This window comes from Monomorium pharaonis, chromosome 7, assembly GCF_013373865.1.
Source record: "Monomorium pharaonis isolate MP-MQ-018 chromosome 7, ASM1337386v2, whole genome shotgun sequence".
NCBI classification, from domain to species: domain Eukaryota; kingdom Metazoa; phylum Arthropoda; class Insecta; order Hymenoptera; family Formicidae; genus Monomorium; species Monomorium pharaonis.
This window is the reverse complement of record NC_050473.1, coordinates 8,505,602-8,528,262: the sequence shown is the minus strand read 5'-3', so window position 1 is coordinate 8,528,262 and position 22,661 is coordinate 8,505,602. Positions and strand designations below refer to the sequence as shown.

The window sequence follows — 22,661 nt, the reverse complement described above, 5'->3', positions numbered from 1 at the left end:
GAAGAGAAAATAAAAATATAAATATATGAGAGAGAGAGAGAGAGAGAGAGAGAGAGAGGGGGGGGGGGAATTAAAAAATATATATACATATATATAAATATAAAATCTAAAAAAATGAAATTTAAATAATGTGTAAATTCTTGAAAAAAAAAAGAGATTTTTAATTATTTTCTTTAATTTTTTATTATAAACATTTTATTTTTAATATTATAGCTGTTTCAGAAATAGTTTAATATCAAATTATATAAATAAACACAAATATGTATTTTATATATTTCTAAATATTTTATATATTCCTTTTATATATTTCTAAATTTTTTAAGAATTAAAATCTCTAAATTATCCAAATTTAATTTTTCTAGATTTTATAGACATAGGTGATAAGCAAATTAAAATTATAATAAATAAAACAAACTGTTTCTTACTTGCAAACGGTCACTTTGAAATGTGAACAATGTAACTTGTACCGGAATTTGTAAAAGAGCGCTTAATTCACAGCCCACTTTCATTATAAAAATCATATTATCACACTTCTTGGTTAATGTATATATTACAGATATTGACGTAAGAATACCATTTAAACAACAAAAGAACCGAAATAATTTGTTACGAATTTTTTGAAATTTTGTAGCCTTCGAGAAAGTGGCCAACAACATGCAAATGTCAGATCTACTTTTAAGAAGGCAATGATCTTTTCTAGCGTCAGTATCTCTGTCATAATAATAATCTCTCAGACTATTAGAGATAGAAAATAACGTACTTCATTACGATTCGCACTTGACTTTACAATGTTTCTCCATTCAAGGAAAGAAAAATCGCGTGATATTTTCGCTTGTGTATTGAACGCTTAGATATTACACCTACACTACATTCATTTATATTTCAACATATAATGTCTACTTTTCTCTGGCAGAGGGAAATGTGCAGAATTATCATGTGGAAGAAATTACCAGAGAGGAAAAGGAAATAATTATACATTAAATGTACGAGCTATGGGATATATGTTGGATTTTATGTTAAACGCAGGTAAATATTCTTTATATCTTTTTTGCAGTGAAACCTTAGCTGAAAATTGAAATCATTAGATGTCTTCTTGTATAGTAAGTATGATATATAATAATTAAATAAAGAATATATCTATTATATTATATATATATATATGTGTGTGTGTGTGTGTGTGTGTGTGTGTGTGTGTGTGTGTGTGTGTGTGTGTGTGTGTGTGTGTGTGTGTGTGTGTGTGTGTGTGTGTGTGTGTGTGTGTGTGTGTGTGTGTGTGTGTGTGTGTGTGTGTGTGTGTGTGTGTGTGGGTGTATCTGATGAATTTTAATGATTATTTATCATTTGTTTAATAGTCCTTCGTTATGTAGTGGCACTAATATGTTAACAATAGACATTTGTTATACAAAGCATTTTTACTTTTGAACATTTTGAAATATTTTTAAGGTATACATTTTAATGTTTAATTACACATACTTCCTAGCATTACACTGTCCGACAAATTTGACTTTTATTGTAACACGAATGCGAATAGTCATTTCACACGTATTTTGGCCTGCTGAACACAAAATTTGTTATGCACTTAAATTCGATATTGTATGAAAAATATGAAATGATGATTAGTGGATCTTTTTACGAAAAATATATAATATGATTTTGCTTTATGTATAAAATGCGGAGCGATAGGCGGTATAATTTTGTGACAAAACATGATGTTTGACGTGTTGGATTGCTATACTAAAAGAATTTATTTAATAAAAATAATGATTTCTTTATTTGATAATAGATAATAAAACTGATGATAATGGAACTACGAAATTTTCAATATGCAATTTTACGCAGGGAGCTAAATAAAAAGAGTTATTAATACCAAAAAATACTTTTAGTAGATATTATCAAGCAAGGAATATACATTTAGTACACATTACCTTTATGAAGATGTTTCTAATATTCATATTTTGTTATATCAGAAATTGAAAAAACAGTTTTTTTATTAAACATTTTAAAACAATTTTGGATCTTTTTTGTACCATTAAATTATTTTCTTAAAAAATGTATAGTACAATATATAAAAAAAGGGCAAATATTGATGATAAGCATTAAAACTTGAATGCTTAAAGAAAATAAGACGGTAATAAAAAAAAAAAATGTATAATAATTTGGTTTATAATACATGTATTAATAATAATTTGGTTTATAATACATAATTTTTTAATAATATTAATGCGTATTAATTATTCTTAAACATTGATTTTGCAGTATTGCAAATAACGCAATAGATAAATGATTTCTGCTTATTTAAATATAGAAAAATGATTCATAACTTAGAATTGATACTAAATAAGATAAAGCTTTCATAAATTTGTTATAAGACTTTATAACTGTCTCAAAAAGTCAGAAATTGAATTTCTTTCAATAGAAAAGTGGTAGCATATAGTTAAGGATAAGAATAAGTACACTTCGTTACAATATGCGACAACTGTTATTTTATGTTGTTTCACACACAATTCCCTTAGATAACTTAGTTGAAGGGTGAACATAATTACAAATTGTTTTCTATTGTCCGAATAAGAGGAAATATATATGTCTTTACTATTATGTAAAACGTAACAGAGGTTAATAGAAAATAAAACAAATTAGTGAACATTAAAATCTTGAAGGTTACAATCTTGAACGCGTTCTTATCAATCATACGATTTGTCATAATAAATTTAATTTAATATTAGTTTAAACAATCAAATTAATTTAATTAATTACTTAAAGTATTTTTATTTTTGTTTGCCGTTTAGATAATTTTTTAGAAAAGTAAACAACCAAAATAATAACAAGATAGGAAAAAATTTTTCGCTACCTGATGTGCACTTGAAAGTGATTTTTTTCTGATCTGTTACTTTACACTCCAAGAGCAACATTTTGACACAGATAACAAAAAATATTGTGTGCAATATGTGCGAATCGGTTATTGCTCACTTATGCGGAGGGATGAAGGCGAGTATGTTTTGGCTAATTTTTATTCTGTACTTGCGGGCAATTAGCCGACTCACGTACGCACATACGCACGCACGCACGTACACACGTACGCACACACGCACCCACGCACGCACGCACACGCACACACACACACACACACACACACACACTTATTTTTAAATAACTGATATTATATTTATGAAATAATTTATCTTAACTGAAATTTATTCAAATTTTTATATTTGAAAAAATTATTGCTTGTAATAAAAGCAATTATAAAATTGATTATATATTTTTTATAATCTTAACCGCAAAAAGTAGAATAATTAACTAAGCGTATTTAACAAAAAAAGAATTTGTCCCAAAACTTTTACCAAATACTATTAAGTTCAAGATTATAACGATGAGAATTTTTTAGGAACGACTCGATGGTAGTACAGAGACGTTGGGATTCCATAGAAGTCATAGGTGCATATAGTCGGTTTTTGATGGTTTAGCGTTTGGCGATGACTTCGAACACTTCGCAATGAATTTTTAACTTGTTGAAACGTGTGGTCAGGTTCCAGAATTTGGAGTGTAATTGTTGCTATCCGGAGAAGTCTAGAGAGATTGCAAATTTAGAGAGAGCGGCACAGCCCAAATGTCCTAATCTGCCATTTTGGTACTTTTAGTGATCATTTTCAAAAAATTCTTTCACCGTTGTGATCCTTGGGCATAGTGGAATGTTTAATGAATATTTTAGGGTAAATTTTTTTTGTCGATTACTTTTGGTTAATTTTTCTATCGTTCTTTTTTAACATTTTATACGTTATATACTTTATCATATTGCAAGAATAAAATTTCTACGTGAAATCTGAACTAAATGAAATACACAAATCCGTTAAAATACACAAAAACAATTTAATAATTTTGTAATTTATAATAGTGCAAAGGACTTTTTTTCGTTAATGCTTTATTAAAAATATACTGCTTTACTCATACTCCAGATTCTTCTTCCTCGAACATTATTCGCATTGTAGTGAAGTAGGAAAATATGGTTGAGAGATACTGAAACATTTATAATTTTGAATATGTACTTTTTATAATAAAATATATAAATATGTTTTAATTATATTACATAATTGTAAAATATTCTTGAAAATGATTTCCTTTTTATTTATATAGCATATATGACTAATGCAAAAATACGTTTTTAAGATTAAAAATATGTTAATATAACAATATTTTAATTTTTACTTTTTAGTACATAATAATTATAATGTTTAAACATTGAATATATTGTTACGCGTGCCGCCCGGTTTACTCTTCGACTGCGAGTCAGCTGTCCGATCGCCAATATCGATCGGCAGCGGCGGTCAGCTGTCAAGAGCCGGGCAATCAAAATAAGCAGTCAGTTGAAGAGAGTCTGCGAGTTTTTACGGACGTGTTCTGTATTTTATCCTCATATAAAGCCGTTTGGTTTTTGAAGTCAAAGAGTGTGTTTTTCTTTATTTCCGCGGGCGCGCGCGCTACAATATTTTACTTTTATAAAGTAGTATTTTATAAAATTTTTGAGATTTTATGTCATAAATTTTCTTATATTTTTTCTAACAATTAATTTTTTCTTTGAGAAAAATAAAAAAAAAAATAAAAATAAAAATGATAACTTTAAATAATAGATGATTAGATTAATGTGCATTATTAAGAAACTTTAATAATAATCAAAATTATTATCTTACTGATGCATAATAACGTAAAGATAATGCGGGTAAACCACATGGTAATACGACAAGTATTGGCTTTTGGCTTCTCAATATAACTATTTGTATGTTCTTCCGAAGGTATTCTGATTCATCATACCAATCCATTTCAAAAACTGCTTGCGCTATATTAGTACTCTGTAAAAATACCCATAAATTGTAAAGTATAAGTTATATGCTTAAATATAATAATGTTGTTCTCTATAAATGATTTACTTACAATATGAATTAAATGTTCCGCTGGCCATGAATACATAAATACTTCTAATAATGCACTGGTTGCTAAGAGCACACATTGCATCTTTAAGGAAAACGATACTTTCTATTTAAACAAATACGAAACGTTATTATTAAAATAATTATTTTTGATAATACGAATTATTTAATATAAAGGTATCAATAAAAAATTTATAAAATATTAAAAAAGTATCCGTCCTGCTACTATCGTATGTTTTATTAAAAAATTATTATACGATAATATTACATTCTGCAAGTTTTTTAATTAAGATATTATTATTATAAAATATAAGTATAAAAGACGACATATTGTATAAAATAAATTTTTAATGTTTAATATATTAAACAAGTTTAAGAGTAAAATGTACTATAATTAATGTGCATGTTTGATTACCAGTTAATTTATTAGCACGTAAAGAATTTTAATGTTAACAAAAATTAATTACATTAATCTTTTTTTTACACACGCATGCACGCACACATGCGCGCACATAAACATACACGATTTTATTACAATGTACATTCTTGGATTGCATATATGTACATGAAATTATATTATACTTACAGCAATAAAAATAAGACCAAATACTATTAACGATACAGTACTGAAAAATACAGTTACCAGTGCGAAAGGACGAACTGTGAGGGCTACTTCTCCTGCATACCTAAAATTGCATTTGAAATATTTTGTCTTATACACGAGGTAACATTTATTTGAAATAGTTACAGGCAATAGAATTTGAACATTTCTCAGCTAAACTTTTTAGAAAGATGTACACACAAGATGTCATACACAAGTAATTGTTGATGTTTTTCAATGCATTTAGCGAAATCATAGATATTTGTGACTGTCCGCAGTTCTTCAGTCAGTAATTTAAACCTTGCCGATGTTAACCAGAGCAAAAGCGCCATGAAAGCGTTTACACACAAATGCGCCGCTATGAACAGTCCAACCACGATCTGGTGCATATACGTAATAGCCCTTAATGGTTGTTGAGACGCGTCAAATGGAAATTCAGCAGGTGCTGGAAGCGGTTCGTCTAACATGATAGGCCCCATGAAGAGGCCGAAGAGACTCATGTAGAATAAACTTAGACAGAAACCATAGAATTTGGAATACCTATCAACATATTCCCGTTGAACAATCGCTTCCTCGTGAGGCTTGATCAGTGCACAAAATTTCTCCATTCCAAGAGTGACGCACTAGAATTAGAATATTGTTATTTTTCCACTTGATAATATACGAAAAAAAGGTGCATTTTATTTCTCAGAGGCGGTACGTGTATGCATTAATTACTTGTAATCGTTTATAAACAGTTAGGTGGCACAGAATGTTGCCAATAACATGGCTACAAGGAAACAAACCCAAAGATGATTTTATTAAAAGATCGAGATCATCGAGATTCTTCACAAGTGCATATATCATTGACAATAATACGGCGATAGTTAGTAATATACAGATATACTGGTACATCTTCATACATAACATTTTGCATTTACTAGTGTTGAGTGGTAGCGGCCAAAACCATATAACAAACAAACTCAACTTTACGACGGCAATCGCCTTTTTTAGCGTTATATTTTTTTGCATGATTATAATTACGCACAAATATACATACAAATATGTATATCACAAATACTATTGTTTCTTTGTCTGCTTGTTTTACTTGAGAATCATTTCTGTGTTGTCAAGCTATCGGCAATTTAAACTTTCACTTACAGTGAAAAGCACGAAATTATAACACTGTGAAGTCTCTGAGAAGCTACATATCATCTTGAAAATTTTTCTTTCACACAAGATAAACACCGTCTCAATATTATTTTTATTAAATATGCGCTAGGTAAAAACGCGGAAAAATCGAAGTTGATACATGTTGCAATTATCTTTATTATAGTGTAGAAAAAAGTATGCGTACATTGTAGCATATTAAATTGTGCAATTTTTTGCTGTTAAAATGTCGATTGAAGAAATATAAAATAACAGTGCGTTATACATACAGCTTTTTCTGCGTAGAGTAACATTAAGTAGCAGAAAACATTGATAATTTATCAGATAGTTTATGAAAGAACGTGAAGTTGCGTGGCGGTACGTAACAATTGCTTCTGAGAACCGTTGAAATATTGATGAATCTTCTCAGACAAACTGAGACATATCATAGAAGTAAGTGAAAAGTGAAGAAGAAAATTCTCTTTTTGCTCGCAGTCTATTTTATAAACTTATTCAATACAAATTTCTTTTTAAATAGATAATTTATTCTATTCCTAGCTATCAATCTTAATCTTTTTAAGTTAAATTTTAAGTTAACTACTAGATATTTTTTAAATTGGCCATTTTAATTTTTTTTGTATATAATTTTATGCATAACATAAAAAGCCGAAGCCTTGAATAAACAATTAAATACAATAACAAGTTTTGTAAAATTTTGATGTATATTTTGTGTTTTGTAAAGCAAGAATGTTCGCATCTTGGCAAAAGTACTAATAATAATTAACTACAAATGAATTACAAATAGATAACTAGAACAGTATTTACGAAAAGAATATTATCATAAATATAAAAAAGATATGATAACATAAACTCTGTATTTGTAAATCTTAAATTTTAAAAGTGTTTGTGTTCTTTCCAGCTGCGATATCATATAATCAAATGTGTAATAAAAGTTGTTTAGATATGTGAGTGATTAATGGAACAGATTTAAAGATATCAAGGTGATTAATCCAGTTTTAAAAAATTAGGCAACAGTACAAGAAGACTATATGTAAGAAGTATAATATTAAAAAAACATTATATTTATTAAGATCGTCGATGATGTAAACACATTTAATGAATAATACAAAAAATTTTATTTACTAATTACGAAATTTCCAAGAATTTAATGTATTTTTAATTTTTGTTTTATTTGGAAAATGCATATAGCAGTTAATAACATTTGAAAATATAATACATATGTGGCATTATTAATGTTTAAAATAAATATAAGATACATCAGAGTTTAACAGTTATTAATTAATAGTTTACTGAAACAATTATTACATATTACTTGTGCAAATTAATAGTTTTTTAACGTAAGGTTTTTAATCTGTTATATTATTTTATACAAAGTTAACGCGTTATTTAAAGCAATTATTTATACAAACTGATAATTGCCGTACCATTTCTTATATGGTATCATATAAATCAGATTAAACTGATAGAAAGGTCGTTTTTGAAAGTTTCTCAATTATTAATGAGAAATTAACAAATAAAGATTTGCGAATGAGCATGCACATGCGCAATTCAAGAGGTAATAATGATGCGTAATAATGACAATCGTCGCGTGACACTGAGCTGTTTCTTTCAATTGAATTGCACGGATATATGTTAATTCGAGGATTTAAATCAATTAATTATTAAAATAATTTTATATTAATTAATGAAAAACTTGCAAAACATAAAAGACTTTAATTTAACTTGTCTAATTTAACACTCTAGGTTTTGCACACAAAAGTTAACTATTATAATATATTTAATTCTGTTCAAATTAAATAAAATAGCTAAAAATAAAACTAACAAGATGTAATTTTTTCAAATAAAATTTTTATAGAATTTATCGTTTCTTTTTCTTTCTATGTTAGAGAGAAAAAGAGAAAAAATATTAGATAATAGAGTGAAAGTTCAAGTTGGAAAGACTAGATTATTCATTAAAGTTTATTAAAGAATTTATAATTTTATGATGTCTAATGAAATATGAATCTTTTATGATGTATGTATATAGGTAGCTATATAGTTTTTATGACATTGTATACATAGCTACGCTGCAGTTTACATAGTTTATGTTGTTTACGCGTAATGTATATTATTTTATTTTATATTTTATACCTAAATTCTGGTCCTGAATTTACTACGGAAGAGAACCAAAATTTATTGTCGGGTGTTTTCAATTTACGTAACTTTTGTATCAATTCAAGTTAGCAAATCGATAACTTTACTAAATAGATAGCACTGGTAACATTGCTTAATTATCGAAAGTAAAGTCATCCTAGTAAGCAAGAAATATTAAGCCAATATTAAAAAATAATAATTTTATGTCAATTTTTGTAACATTTTGACATAATATTTTCTAAATATTTTATATATATTATTTTATAATGGTATTTTTAAATTTTACATTTTTGAAATATTATTTTAAATATCTTCTTAATGTTATTTTAACATTTTTACATAACGTTTTCTAAATATTTTTTTATTAATATTATTTTATAATGTGGCATTTCTAAATATCACAGAAACATTTTTAAAACGTTACTTTAAATGATTTCTTATCGTATTTTCACATTTTGGTTTATATATCATATTGGGTTATATATCATAATGTTTTCTAAATATTTTATTACATGTTATTGTATAATGTGTATTTCATAAGTCTTTCTTTGTGTGTGAAGGATAGCAGACTATTAAGGGGGCATATAGGGGGCACATATGTTCGGAGTGGTTTTTGTATTTTGGTTGAACAGGGAAGGAGAAATCATTGACACCGCGGAATTATGCATGATAAACTACAGATGATGAAGGGAAGAGGAGGGAAGATTTTTCAATAAAATCATTGTAATAGAATTTATATGAGAATACAAAAGATGTATTTTATTATGCAAAAAGTCCATTTTATAGTTCGCTTTTAAAAAAATTCATGAAGAATGTATTTTTTTTTATGGTTCCAAACATATATTCCCCCTTAAACTATCTTATCTCGGTGCTACGTTTTTATTTAGAAAGCGCATCCAGGTATATAAGATTAATGATACGTACTATGAGTCGAAATGTTGAAGATCCACTGATTGAAAGACCTTTTTTGTTACTTGCTGAGTGATGTGCTGAACAATACTTGATAAATGCATTTTCTTGCAAGTAATGATTTAAGGGTCACATCAAACTGGTTACTAAAAAGAAAAAACTACCTTTTTCAGTTTTTAAACTAAGTTATTCAAGAAGTCTAGATGTTTTAATATTATGCGTAAGAAGATCGAATGTGTTTTGCCTTAAACTTTTGTAAGTAACTAATGCAACTATACATATATGTAATGGAATAGTTATATTTAAAATTATCTTAGTACTGTCTTAAATGTCATCAACCAATTACAGAGCGTATTATCATCTTAAGCTCTTTGTTCTTAATGGTATTATCAAGACACTACTTACCAAATAATTTATTACGTGATATTACGTGATAATCGTGAATTGATGCTGCTGTCTATTCTATTATTGTGCAATGGAACGGAAAACTCTTAGGGCCGGTTGTTTCAACTTCTTGGTAAACTTACCTACTAGGTAAGCATGTGTCTATCCTCATTTCTTTTCTTAAATAAATAAAGAACATATATTTATCTGATAGATAAGTTTACCAAAAAGTTGGAACAACCGACCCTTAGTGCTGTGTAGTGTAACAGTGTGGCGAAAATGAACAAACTTCATATTCTATAAAATAGTCGCACGGCATAACACTAATAGCGTCTTCCATTGGCAAAAACTTGTTGGCACTAATAGCAGCGCTGAGTACTTAAAATGTATAAAACTCTCTCATTACTACTACACTTTGAGCTCAGTGCTGCTAGTACCAGTGATTTTGTCAATGGAAGACGCTATGAGAGTTCCAGTTCACAGTAATATATACCGATTTTCACATAGAATAAAGATCATTTTTGATAATATATTATTTATATTACAATTAGTGAAATGTTTGTAGTGCGTCAGCAGATTAGCACTTGTTTGCATAAGGGAGCATATATGTTTGGAGCCACAAAAAAGAGCCAAGAAGTAAACTATAAAAATGAGGCTTTTTGCATAATAAAGTGCACCTTTCGTAGTTCTCATACAAATTTTATTACAATAACTTTGTTGAAAAATTTTCTCGCTCCACTATTGTGTAGTTAATCGTGCATGTTTTTACGGTAACAATGATTTCTCCTTCCCTGTTCAACAAAAATAAAAAAACCAAACAGCATCTTAAAGGAGAATAAATTTCCCTGTTGTTGTCGTATCCAATTTTTAAAATTCGGATTTTTTTGTTTTCTTTAAACAAACAAAAATAAAATTTTTTGCCGAAAATCAGCACTCTTTTAAAAGACCGCCATTTTGTTTAAAATTTGAATCAACTTCTCATGGATTTTTTTAGATAGGATTCTCAATATTTACGGAATTATTTAAATAAAATTAAATAGTTGTTCATAACTCCTTTTTCTCCTTTACGCACAGAATTATATTAAGTATAAGAAATAAAAATGTAAAAAATTATTAATTTTATAAAAATATTTTTCAAAATTATTTTTAAAAATATTTTAATTCTCATTTATATAAAAAATAATAAATAAAAATATTAAGAGGAGCGATTAAAATCCATTTTTCCACAAAAATGCCTTATATGTTTAGCGATGATCTTGGTAACAATAATTTTAAATTATTGAATGTTTTTTTTCCTAAGGATTATAAATTTAAATTCTGTTTCTTAAAAACAAAATGACGATTTGCATTGTATAGAATTACAAGAAAATTCTGACGTCAGGAAATAATTAAAAGTCCATAATATTACATTTACATTCAATCAACAATAACTTGTTTTTATGTAATATTTTATCCTTACATACGTAGTGACATTTCTAACATTTTATGTTTGTGATGTCTAAAAAAGCATTTGAAATAATTAAAAATGCTGATGCATAAACTTACACACGTACAGACAAGTACAGATTTAATACAACCTAAATAGCATCTGGAATAATTTTTCTATTTTTATTTATTTAAAGAATATACGATAAAATTAAATTAAAAAAAATTTTAACAGCTTATTTTTAATTATTTCAAAGTTATATAAAATAATGTTAAATTAATGTTAACTAAATGTTAGATAAATTTTTCTTTAATTATTATACATATATTTTAAACAAATAATTACAATATAAAAAATAAATATTAAATTAATATTGAATATTAAAAAGTAAAAAATGTTAAACAGTATTTTTTATCATTATTTTAAGTAAATAATTAAATTTTGTAATTTGTTTAAACAATAGTTGTTGCCCAAAAATTATTTTTATATCTCGAATAATCTTTTGACCTCATGCAAAAGGATCCACTAGTTACAAATTTGTGATCCCTGATGATATGGCAATGGCCGATATTTTTCCTGGAATATTGTTTATAATAATTTTAAAACTAATTCACTGATTTGAAAAATAAAATTATATGTTTCTTTAGTAACTTTTTTTGTAGAATTTATTCTACGTCTTATTATTTTTAACATATGACATTTTTATAATTTGCTTAAACAATAATTGTAAAAAACACGATGTGCGCAATATAAAAGTGCATGAAGTAATAATTCAAATTTGTAGATGGTTTACACTTTGTCCATGTATTTTATAACTGATATTCTTGGAGCGTCTTATATTTTTGCGAGCAGTCTAAAAGTGGGGATAACCGTTGCGAAAATTGGCCAAAAAGTGCAAACTGACCGCAACCTAATTAGTAATCTATAGCAAGAAAGAAAAGCAGTACGTATTATATGATTTTATTTTAATTACGATTTCTTTTGTTTCTCGTGTGATATATTGCGAATAAATACGGTGAACAAATAGATGAGGTCAAATAGATTTTAGCAATTATTCTTATGTCTTACGATTTTAAACTTCTGGATTTTGTTTAAGTGCTTAAATTGCTGGCTATTTAAAAACTTATAGAAAATTTTATACTTACATAAATTGTTATTGTACACATTAATATAATTATGTGTACAATACGTACGGCAAATTTGATGAAATGATGTTAAACTATTTGTGTGAATATATATAAACTTATTTTTTTAATAAATTATTAATTCTTTGTGTGCATATCGCGCACGTATGTGTGTGCATGCGTACATACATGCATGTGTATTCTGAAAATATTCAGAAAATGTGTGTGCACATGCATTTTAATATACACAATTTAAGAATATTTTCTTATAAAAATTTATATAGATATTTGATTAAATACTTTTTGTTGTGCAGTGATCTGAATTGTACATAAAAGTTGGACATCCAATCTAATAAAGTGTATAAAGGCTTTCTGAAGAGAAACCGTACTGCAGAAATTTTAAATACAATTGGCGTAGACTTGTTATCCTACAGTATAGTCATCTACAATCTCAACCTTAAAGCATAAACCACGAGAAATGGATATAAATATTATTCGCTATTTTTTCATTTTTAATATAATTAATTTCGTGTTATTCTTGACTGATTTTTTTGAATCTCATTTACCTGCATTTATAAAACGCAGCACTTTTTCTTATGGCAAATTTAATGTAAAAATGCCTTCTATAATAGCAACAAAATTTGAAGTGCCAAAAAGGTAAATTATAATCTAACGTGTATTTTTTTCAACGTAATTTAACACAATAATTTATAATATTCTTGAAGATATTTTAAAATATACATTTATATGTGTGTTGTGTGTGTGTGCGTGTATTCTTTTATCTAATAATTGAATTTTAAATTATTTAAATAAATTTTTAGATGGTTTAGACATTATTACATTTTTTCTGCACCACTAATGACTATTAGTCTTTATCTAATTTTGCGTACATGTCTCCATAATGTGGATGTACCTCAAATTATGTTTACAGCGCTGGACACATCATTAGGAACATCAAGAAAATTATTAAGTATGTTGTTTTTCTTAAAATACTTTTTAAATATTTATTTTGAAGTTATTAATTTTATAAACATTTATATAGATACATAATTAAGTATATATATTATCTTTTTAGTATCAGCAGAAGATACAATTTTGGCTATTGTTATATACAATATACATTGTTGGAAAAGGCTATATGAATCATATTACGTTAATATATTTAGTGATCAAAAACAGAATATATATTTTTATATAATTGCATTAATACATTACGTTAGTTTAACACTGAGTATATTAGGTGAGTCCCAAGGATTTGTTAAAGGTATGTTTCCGAAAATTGGTAAATATTAAATTATTTGCATTATTATATGATGGATGATTTAGCTGCTAAATTTTAGCACAACGTATGGTTGTTACTATAAAATATTAAGTATTTTCAAAAAAATAGGAGCATTATTTATCACTGAGCTTGAAAGGATTAAACATTATATTTGACATCTAATATTAACATAATACATTTAAAGATTCGATTTTTGTAACTATCATTATTATTTCTTGCAACTCAGTTAAAAATTGAAGTCAGCGGCACATAATGCTTGTTTTCATACACATTTCTAAAGAATAAAAATGTACTAATCAAAACAGAATATTTCCATTTAGCAAGTAATCCAACACAAAAAACAAGCATTGTGTGCTGCTGGCTTTCAATATTAAAAATTTGGGAACATTGGGACTTTTTATACGTTTCCTTGTTTAAGGACATATCTAGAGAGACCAAAATGAGATCTTTGCAAATTTTTTACGGACGAACGAAAAAAATAGAAAAAACGGTTTGTTTTATAAAAAGATTATTTTCTTCAAAAAGTTTGAGGTTTAAAACAAAATATTAAGAAATGGCGGCGCTAATGTTCAAGTCATGTTTTTTAGAAAATGCGTTTGTGGTGACCAATATTGCTCCCACAGAATTCATCTAAAAGCAAAATCGCAAAAAGGTTTATGAAGTTAAAACAAATCTAATTCTTGTCATAGCCGTCAAACACAATATTTTTTCGAAATATTGTGTTTAAATAAAATATCAGCTGATTAAAGTTAACGATAGCGATTTTCCATAAAAAATGTTTTTGGTTAGTGAAAAAAAATTAAGCATCGGGGATAAAATTTTACAAATTAGTTTTTAATCTCTAGAAAGAGTGTGTAAAATTACAAGCCAATCGATTTTTGAAACAGTGATCACGCGTTTGGAAAATCACGTTTTGAGAAAAAAACTTATAAAATTTTACATTATATTTAAACTACGAAAACATTAAAAATTTTAATTGAATCTTATATTAAATCATTTAGTTCTAGCTTATGAAATTAACTCCTCTGGTGAAGTGGATGCTTCCAAAAGATTTCTTTGTTGTTGCTTATGATCTTGGGCCGTGGAAAGATTGTTACAACTTTTTTTGTGCCGTTTAACGCGCATTTGTACCTTCTTCTGGCACAAGAATATCGTTCATCAATTTTAGTCTTTTAGCAGAAGTACTTTACAACTCTTCTTTTTCTTTTCTATTTTTCTTTTCTATCTCTATCGTTTTAAGAAGTGTATGTTTTTTTATTTCTTGACTTTCTAAAATTTTTGCATGGTCCAAAATTTTTGGAGTTTTTCTGACGTTTCATTTCTGTTTGATTATGCTAGTGCGAACAACAACAGCTGCTAAACCGATTGTTTGTGTTTTTACAAGTAAACACAGTTCTGTTGTTTAGTATTAGTACACAATAAATATACAAAAAGAGAGAAACCTTTTTTTCATGAGAATCGAAATAATCCTGGTGCAAGCTATCTTTCTAGGACATAATTTTGTGTAAATTTTACATTTTTAGCCGGATCGACTTAACTACATAACTACATAACTACAAAAAAAATCTTAAAACATTACACTTAAAAAAAAAGATTTCCTTGATCCAGGTGTATGGTTTCCCTTAAGATTGTGTTATTAATATACGTGTGTTTATACAACATGTATAGAGCACGATTCACTTGGCGCTACAGATACTTTAAAACATTTGATTGACTAATCAAAGTAGAAAATTTTGTTGTCTAATCAAAAAATACTTCAGAGCACTTGTAGCTTCAAATGAATCTTTCGTAATCTTTCAATTGTATCAATAATTTTAGCCTATTCTTGAGAGATGATTTTGACTTTTTTATAAGTATATTAATTTATGTCAATTTCTCTAATTGTGTAAATATGTAATTATATAAAAAAAATTAAGTGTTTGAATCAATTAATATTAACACAAAATTACTGCCATTTTCTTTACAAATATAAATTGTTTTATAGTAGCAATCACACTGTGCCCAATACTTTTGTTCAGCTTTGCACTATGATAAATAATATTAAGTGTGTACATGTGCGTGCGTGCGTGCGAGTGTGTGTGTCTGTGTGTGTGTGTGTGTGTATCATGTTTTAGTTTATATTTGTTTATATTTGTTTTAGTTTATATTTATTAGTAATATATTTGTTTAGGTTCATGTGGGAATATGCACCTGCACAAAATTACAATAGTAAAACTAGTTTGTGTGCTTGTTTGTTTATGGTCGATCTATGTGCAATTAAAAACAAATTTTATTCTTGCAAAATTACGTAAAAATATACATGGTGACATTGTATCCCTTAAATATAAAATACCATTTGGCGGTCTGTTTAAGTATGTATCAAGCCCATTATGTTTATGTGAGGTACTTATATATATAATGTTGTCTGCAATTCTTTGGCAAGCATCTACGTATCATTATGTTACGCTTTGGGTTATAACAAATCAGGTAAGAAATGGAAATCAAGTAAAAAATATTACATTTTTTTTATTTAATAAAAAGAGAAAGCAGATAAGCTAAAAGTACAAATAATTCTCTTTAGGGATACTCTGCATATATAACTCATCAGTGGTATAACAAAACATTCAAAAATTATCCAAAAGAGAGGAAGATTTTAATTCCTTATATATGGTAATTTTTTGTAAATTTATGTTATACATGGAAAACAATATTACTTAATAATTTTTAAAAATATGTATATTGAATAAATAGGTTCAATTAATTTTATCCTTAAATTTAAATACATATTTTCCATATACTACTGTTTTCCTGTACAATAGTATTAAGTATTAAGTATTAAGTATTAATATTACATATAAATAATATAATGATACAACATTTATAACAATATAACTTTACTTTTTATTTGTAAAAAAAATCTTCCTAGCATTTTCAAATCAAATGTGCAAAAATTCTTTATTTAAATGAATAATGTATGAAGATATCTTTTTAGTTACTTGAGCTATAATTTTTTAATTACTTGAACAGTAAATTAAAATGTTGACGCGTGTGGAAGCGTATGCCGCTTGTGCGATCGTGCATGTAAACACATGTTATTTTTTCCTGGCTTGTGTCGTTTGACTGCACTAGCGTGCGTGCAAGTGAAGGAATTGATATTCACTTTGTTATTGCTATCAAAATAACTTTATTACCAGACGTCGTTTGTGTCTCACAAAAATTATACGTAATTAATCTCGTACTATAAAAAGTATAAAAGATCGACTAGGTTTTTACACAGAGAGCTGCAACATGCCATGTTGTGAACTGAACTGCGCAGGTCACACACTCTCTAGTCGCGTCGAAAAATTGGTGAGCATTAAGGCCCGTTTTTCCGGAGGCGTAGCGCAGGCACAAGTGACGAAAAGCACGCGTAACGTGAACAGAAACAAACAAATTATTCTTCTCTGGGATATAAATATAATGACAATTCTTCTAAATATTCAAGTATGAAGCACGATGATGTTATCGAAGTTTTTTTAGTTTTTCAATTAATATTATTGTGCTTCATAATATTAAAAATTTTTGCTTATAATAATGTATATTAAAAACAAGATTAACACATGCATATATGGATAACCCTGAGCCTTGTTTCTAAATACTGATAGAAAGAGACTAAAAAAATTGCGACTAATTCTGCACACATCACAGCTAATATTTTGCGTTTTTAACGTCTCCTTTAGAGCTGCAGCCTCAATCATTAAGATCTTTTAAAATTTATTCTTCTTAATTGCTTTTTTTAGTTTCTATACTCCAATTTTATTAAAAAAAAAAAATGTTACTGTTGCTAATTGTCAATTGCCATTAATGATTAGACAATTTCTAAAATTACTCATCGCGCAATGGATAATTATTATGTTTGTTTAAAGACTGTTAAGATAACATAAAAATAATATTGCAATTAAATCAAATATTTGTATGAAATTTAATAATTGTTTCTGAGAACCGTTGAAATATTGAGGAACCTCCTAAAACAAACTAAGACACATATCATAGGAGTAAGTAAAAAATGAAAAAGAAAATTACCTTTTTACTTGTAGTCTACTTTATAAATTTATATAATACAAATTTCTTTTTAAATAGAAAATTCATTCTATTTATAGCTATTAATCTCAATTTTTTTAAGTTAAATTTTAAGTTAACTGCTAGTTTTTTACATTTCATATTTTTTTAAATTACCATTTTACTTATTTTGTATATCATTTTATAGATAACATAAAAAGCCAAAGCCTTGAATAAACAATTAAATACAATAACAAGTTTAGTAAAATTTTGATACATATTTTTGTGTTTTGTAAAGCAAGAATGTTTGTATCTTGGCCAAAGTTACTAATAATAATTAATTACGAATGAATTACAAATAGATAACTAGTACAGTATTTACGAAAACAATATTATCATCATAAATATAAAAAAGACATGATAACATAAACTCTGTATTTGTAAATCTTAAATTTTAAAAGCGTTTGTGTTCTTTCCAGCTGCGATATCATATTACTTAATAACAATTATTTAATTTATTGAGATCTCTAAACTTTTTAAGTTTGTCGTCACTTTCCAAAAACGTCTTGTATATACACATATACATATATCTTAAATATAAAAAATACATTAGTATTAAGTACTTGTATATGATGGTAATTAATTTGTAGAAGATGATGTTAAATAGGGCATGCCAAATAGGAGCTTGTTCAAGAATTAATTCTATGAAAATGGCAAAGTCATGTATATGCATTGCGATGGAACGTATTATCATTGCCTGGAAGACACAGCTATCAGAATAATGCAAATACTATGATACAGATTCATACAGGCAATCTTAAATCTCGTTATGTCTTTTGACATTGGCCAAGCCCATATTAGCCATAAACTTAACTTTACAACAGAAATCACTTTCTTAATATTCAACTTCGACTTTTGTAGCATGACTGTGCTAGGTATGTATACACGTACCGCAATGATGAGACTGAATATTGTGAGAGCAATACTATCTCCTCCACGATTCGATATGCGTGATGAAGGGTATGCGATAAACGAATACAAAGCAAAGGGGAAATGGAATTACTACGAATGTATTATGTATGTTGCAAATTCCTCTGTTTTCAGAAGGGAGTGTACAATGATAAAATTATTATGAAACACGATAGGGAGGAGAGTGGTAATCATGCTTTTAAAATCAATAAGTACAGTTGTAATGAAATGTTTCTCTACTTATAAAATTATTATGAAACAAAATAAGAGAGGCAAATGCATTGTGTTTCTAAATAAGTGTAGACATAATAAGATGTTTCCACTTGTCGAGTGGGAAAACTTTAGCAGACACGTATCACTCTGTATTATTCTTCGTAATAATTTTATTGACGTATACCCCACGTGTAAAGAAAATACATAGAAGGTATCAAATGTTATATTGAAAGGATAAGTAATAGGTTCAAGAATACGAATGTCCATGTAATCTTTATAACACAATTTTACATAGAAACAGAAGAAACCGAGACATTCAGAAACGCTCTTATAACGATGTTAGTGCTCTGTAATTTTCCCGTTTGTCTAATGAACGCTAGATATCGCGCTAGCATCGGGCGCTATCTTCATTATAAGTGCGTTTGGAATGTGAGTCAAAGGTTTTAATGTTTCTATAAAATACAAATAAATACAGTGATGTAAGAAATTTAACAATATCTATATACATATATATATATAATTTTATAAAAATATTGTGCAAATAACATCTTAGATAAGGAAAATGTTAAAAAAAAATTCTATGAAAAAATTCATGTCTATAAGAAAATTAGATATCAAAAACATAATGCACATAAGATAAGTAAGTTTTTATTTTCTAATATTAACCAATTTTTCTCTCTTTACTCGCCGTTTTAAAAGAAAACATTTATAATTTATTGGATGTTCAGAACATGAAACGTAAAACTTTGTGGTGTTACATGGGGCTGTTTCTGACACCGTTGAAACATTCATGAATTTTTTAACATAAATTGAAACTGATAAAAAATAAAAAAGACATTTTCTTTTATTCGAGCACAGTCTACTCTGTAAATTTAAATAATACAAGAGTTTCTTCTCAAACAGATAATTTTTTTTCTAGCTATCAATCTCAATTTTTAAAAAATTACTAGTTTTCAGACTTCTTTCATAAAAACCTCTTGGAACATAAATTACTTGTAAAATAAAATTGAAACTCAATATTGAGATATATTTTGTTCATAACGTAAAATGTTTTTCGTTTGACACTCTGTATACGATCTGATTCGATATGAGTGATTCACGCATATCTTTTCTTTAAAATACTATGAACACTGAAGCAGTTATTATCTTCTTTATAAAAAAAGTTTGGATCTAGAAAACAGATGGTGCGTTGTTAGTTTTAGTTCGTACATGTCCTTTATCTAGAACATTCTGAAGAACTATCTTGATCACAAATGACTTTATCGTGCGTAAAATAAGTGCTTGTGTTACACCTGTAAATTTTTATTTTTTTCTTTATTTTTAACTAATTTTTGTTTGTATCAAAAAAATGTAACAAATTATTGAAAAATTAAAATTAAAAAATAATTTTGTTTTAAAATGCAAGAAGCATTATCATATTTGCATTAAATGTCATAAATATTTAAAATTGTTCTTTTATAATAATTTTCTAAATTTAAATTAGTGAAATTTGTTATATTTATAACTGCAATCGACAGTTTTAGAGGTGATGTACTTTTTCTAACCAGAATCAGTACTATCACTGAGAAATAATGTATATATCAATGATTAATATGGTTACAAATACTGAAATTAGTCTATTTATTGTCTTTTATTGAATAATACTAATTTCGATTTTGAATGCATTACTCTAATTTTATCGTCTGTAATTACTTATAACATTTAATTTATAATATTAATGGTCGTTAAAAAATTATACCATTTATTTATAATTTTTTTAAAATTAACAACTATAAAAATATTTTTTAGAGATGTGAAAGTTAAATGGAGAAGGTAATATTATTAAGATTTATTTTGTGAGATGTTTTTGACAACAACAATATGATGACATTTTTTAATATTAAAGAGATTAACATTAAATATAATGTTTTATAATATAAAAATATAAAAAAATGTATCATGTGATTAATTATTAATTGATATTGAATTGTAAACATTAATTCATATTGTATTTAATAACGAAATAGATGCGTAAGATATTCCATTCAGTTTTTTATTTAAATATTTAAATCACGAATTATTGCTCTCATTGTTGTGAAATAAGATAACAATGTTATGACATACTGTAAAAATGTAACATTTAGTTATTATATTTCTCTTATACGATCTATGTCATCTTTTTTGTAAAATACACTATTACAATTTTTATTTATATATGTATGAGAGCAAATCAAAAAGTCTTTGCCCCTATTTTTTTTAGCCAAAATAATAAACATGTAGGAAATCAAAATATACAAGAATTTTGGTTGATGGTGGAACCATCGCCGGACAGCCGGACATCTTACTTTACTTTGTCACGCGTCGTCGCAAATGAATCTCTGTCTTGCCAGAAACTTTTTTAGTGAATCATACACGTGGTAGTTTCTGGGGCGAGGTCTGGGTCGAATTTCTGATCCAGAATACACAACTGTCGTTGCGCATATATTTTGAAATATAAAAAATGCGTAACAACACTTATTGAACCGACAACTATCGGTAGTCGTGTACAGAATCCCGGCACTGGACTATACGGTGCATGTTCCCATCCGAATGACTGAAGTCTACCTCGAATTCTATAACAGCAGCAAACTAGTGGTGGGACAAATGCCTGAACCGTTGTGGTGGAAAAATAATGAAAGGTACATAAAACGATTTCTGTAATTTGATTTCTCTGCATGTTTATTATTTTGGCTGAAAAATAGGGGCAAAGACTTTTTGATTTATCTTTGTATAATATTATTAATATATGTATAATTTTTTGTTGTTGCAAAATATACTACACCTTAGCAAAATATTTGAGAGATAAAGTTGACAGTAAGCTCATGTTAATCACGAGTGGTTTTTGGCTTCTTTGTATCATAAAAAAAATATTTTTAACGATGCGTTGTGATCTTCCAATCCATGACATATTATATAATGCTGTTGCAACTTGTTCACTCTGGAATTATAATATAATTTTAAATTAATTATTATTTAAATAATGTATTAATAATGTGTTTAGTAAATTATAATGTCTTTAATATAACATCTCTTACGCTTTTATATATGAAATACAATATTTATATTATTATATTTATATTTGTAATAGATTTATTGTGGATTTAGTAAAAAATGAAAAATAAGAATGCTTTAAGATCATTAATTACATTTTCTATTAAATCGTCAGCTGGCCAAGCAATAATGTATACTTTTTCACATCCAGCTGTTACTAGAAAAATAAATGAAGACGATATCCCCAACGATTGTCTCTATATTAAATAATAGAAAGTTAGTTTAAGTAAATTTCAATTAAATTAATATTAATGCTAAACAAAAAAAAAAATAAAGTATTAGTAGTGACGTACAAAAATTGGAATAGTACCACAAATAGCACATATTGCCATCATAATGTTCATCCAAAAAAGACTACATTGTACAATATTTCTCGTTTTATCGAAAAACCTATTGTTACGAAATGATATTTTTATTATTCGCATTGATTATCGATATATTATGTTTTATATATTATTATATT

At 27.0% G+C, this 22,661-nt stretch overlaps 2 protein-coding genes and 1 long non-coding RNA gene across 11 annotated transcripts in view; 2 read left to right on the top strand and 1 right to left on the bottom strand.

Moving 5' to 3' along the window:
- Window positions 1-336: 336 nt before the first annotated feature.
- Window positions 337-4,407, top strand: LOC118646635. Its single transcript, XR_004964143.1, has 2 exons — window positions 337-1,026; window positions 2,787-4,407. It is a non-coding gene; the product is annotated as an uncharacterized LOC118646635 (long non-coding RNA).
- On the bottom strand, window positions 3,189-22,616 carry LOC105838315 (odorant receptor 47b). 4 transcript variants are annotated; one of them, XM_012683791.3, is made up of 7 exons: window positions 22,294-22,616; window positions 21,930-22,085; window positions 5,737-6,146; window positions 5,509-5,608; window positions 4,927-5,028; window positions 4,686-4,844; window positions 3,200-4,014 (listed from the first exon to the last, which is right to left on the bottom strand). In XM_012683791.3, the coding sequence occupies exons 2-7, from the start codon at window positions 22,053-22,055 to the stop codon at window positions 3,943-3,945; spliced, it is 969 nt and encodes a 322-aa protein (XP_012539245.1). In that variant the 5' UTR covers window positions 22,056-22,085; window positions 22,294-22,616; the 3' UTR covers window positions 3,200-3,942. The 4 variants fall into 4 exon arrangements, with proteins under 4 accessions (XP_012539244.1, XP_012539243.1, XP_012539245.1 ...); XM_012683790.3 differs by lacking the exons at window positions 21,930-22,085; window positions 22,294-22,616 and adding an exon at window positions 6,241-7,911 and having other exon boundaries at window positions 3,189-4,475; XM_012683789.3 differs by lacking the exons at window positions 21,930-22,085; window positions 22,294-22,616 and adding an exon at window positions 6,241-7,904 and having other exon boundaries at window positions 3,194-4,014.
- Window positions 9,737-22,661, top strand: part of LOC105838316 (polyprenol reductase) — a 102,171-nt gene continuing 89,246 nt past the window's right edge. The window contains exons 1-9 of one of the 6 annotated variants that reach the window (XM_036289963.1): window positions 9,737-9,969; window positions 10,063-10,248; window positions 12,309-12,467; window positions 12,963-13,305; window positions 13,470-13,618; window positions 13,724-13,912; window positions 16,101-16,396; window positions 16,491-16,579; window positions 18,869-19,989. In XM_036289963.1, the coding sequence (XP_036145856.1) occupies window positions 13,127-13,305; window positions 13,470-13,618; window positions 13,724-13,912; window positions 16,101-16,396; window positions 16,491-16,579; window positions 18,869-19,082 (1,116 nt within the window). In that variant the 5' untranslated portion in view covers window positions 9,737-9,969; window positions 10,063-10,248; window positions 12,309-12,467; window positions 12,963-13,126 and the 3' untranslated portion in view covers window positions 19,083-19,989. Of the gene's footprint in view, window positions 9,970-10,062; window positions 10,249-10,308; window positions 10,581-12,308; window positions 12,468-12,962; window positions 13,306-13,469; window positions 13,619-13,723; window positions 13,913-16,100; window positions 16,397-16,490; window positions 16,580-18,868; window positions 19,990-22,661 lie in introns of those variants that run through there. The other 5 variants (XM_036289962.1, XM_036289965.1, XM_036289964.1 and 2 more) reach the window with 5 other exon arrangements.

Excerpts from the sequence above, each read along its gene's own strand:
- LOC105838315 (XM_012683789.3), bottom strand. The coding sequence starts at position 6,534 with ATGCAAAAAAATATAACGCTAAAAAAGGCGATTGCCGTCGTAAAGTTG. Across the intron at positions 5,609-5,736 it reads AAACATCAACAATTACTTGT|GTATGCAGGAGAAGTAGCCC; the intron begins GTATGACATCTT and ends ATGCAATTTTAG. Across the intron at positions 5,029-5,508 it reads TTGGTCTTATTTTTATTGCT|AAAGTATCGTTTTCCTTAAA; the intron begins GTAAGTATAATA and ends TTGTTTAAATAG.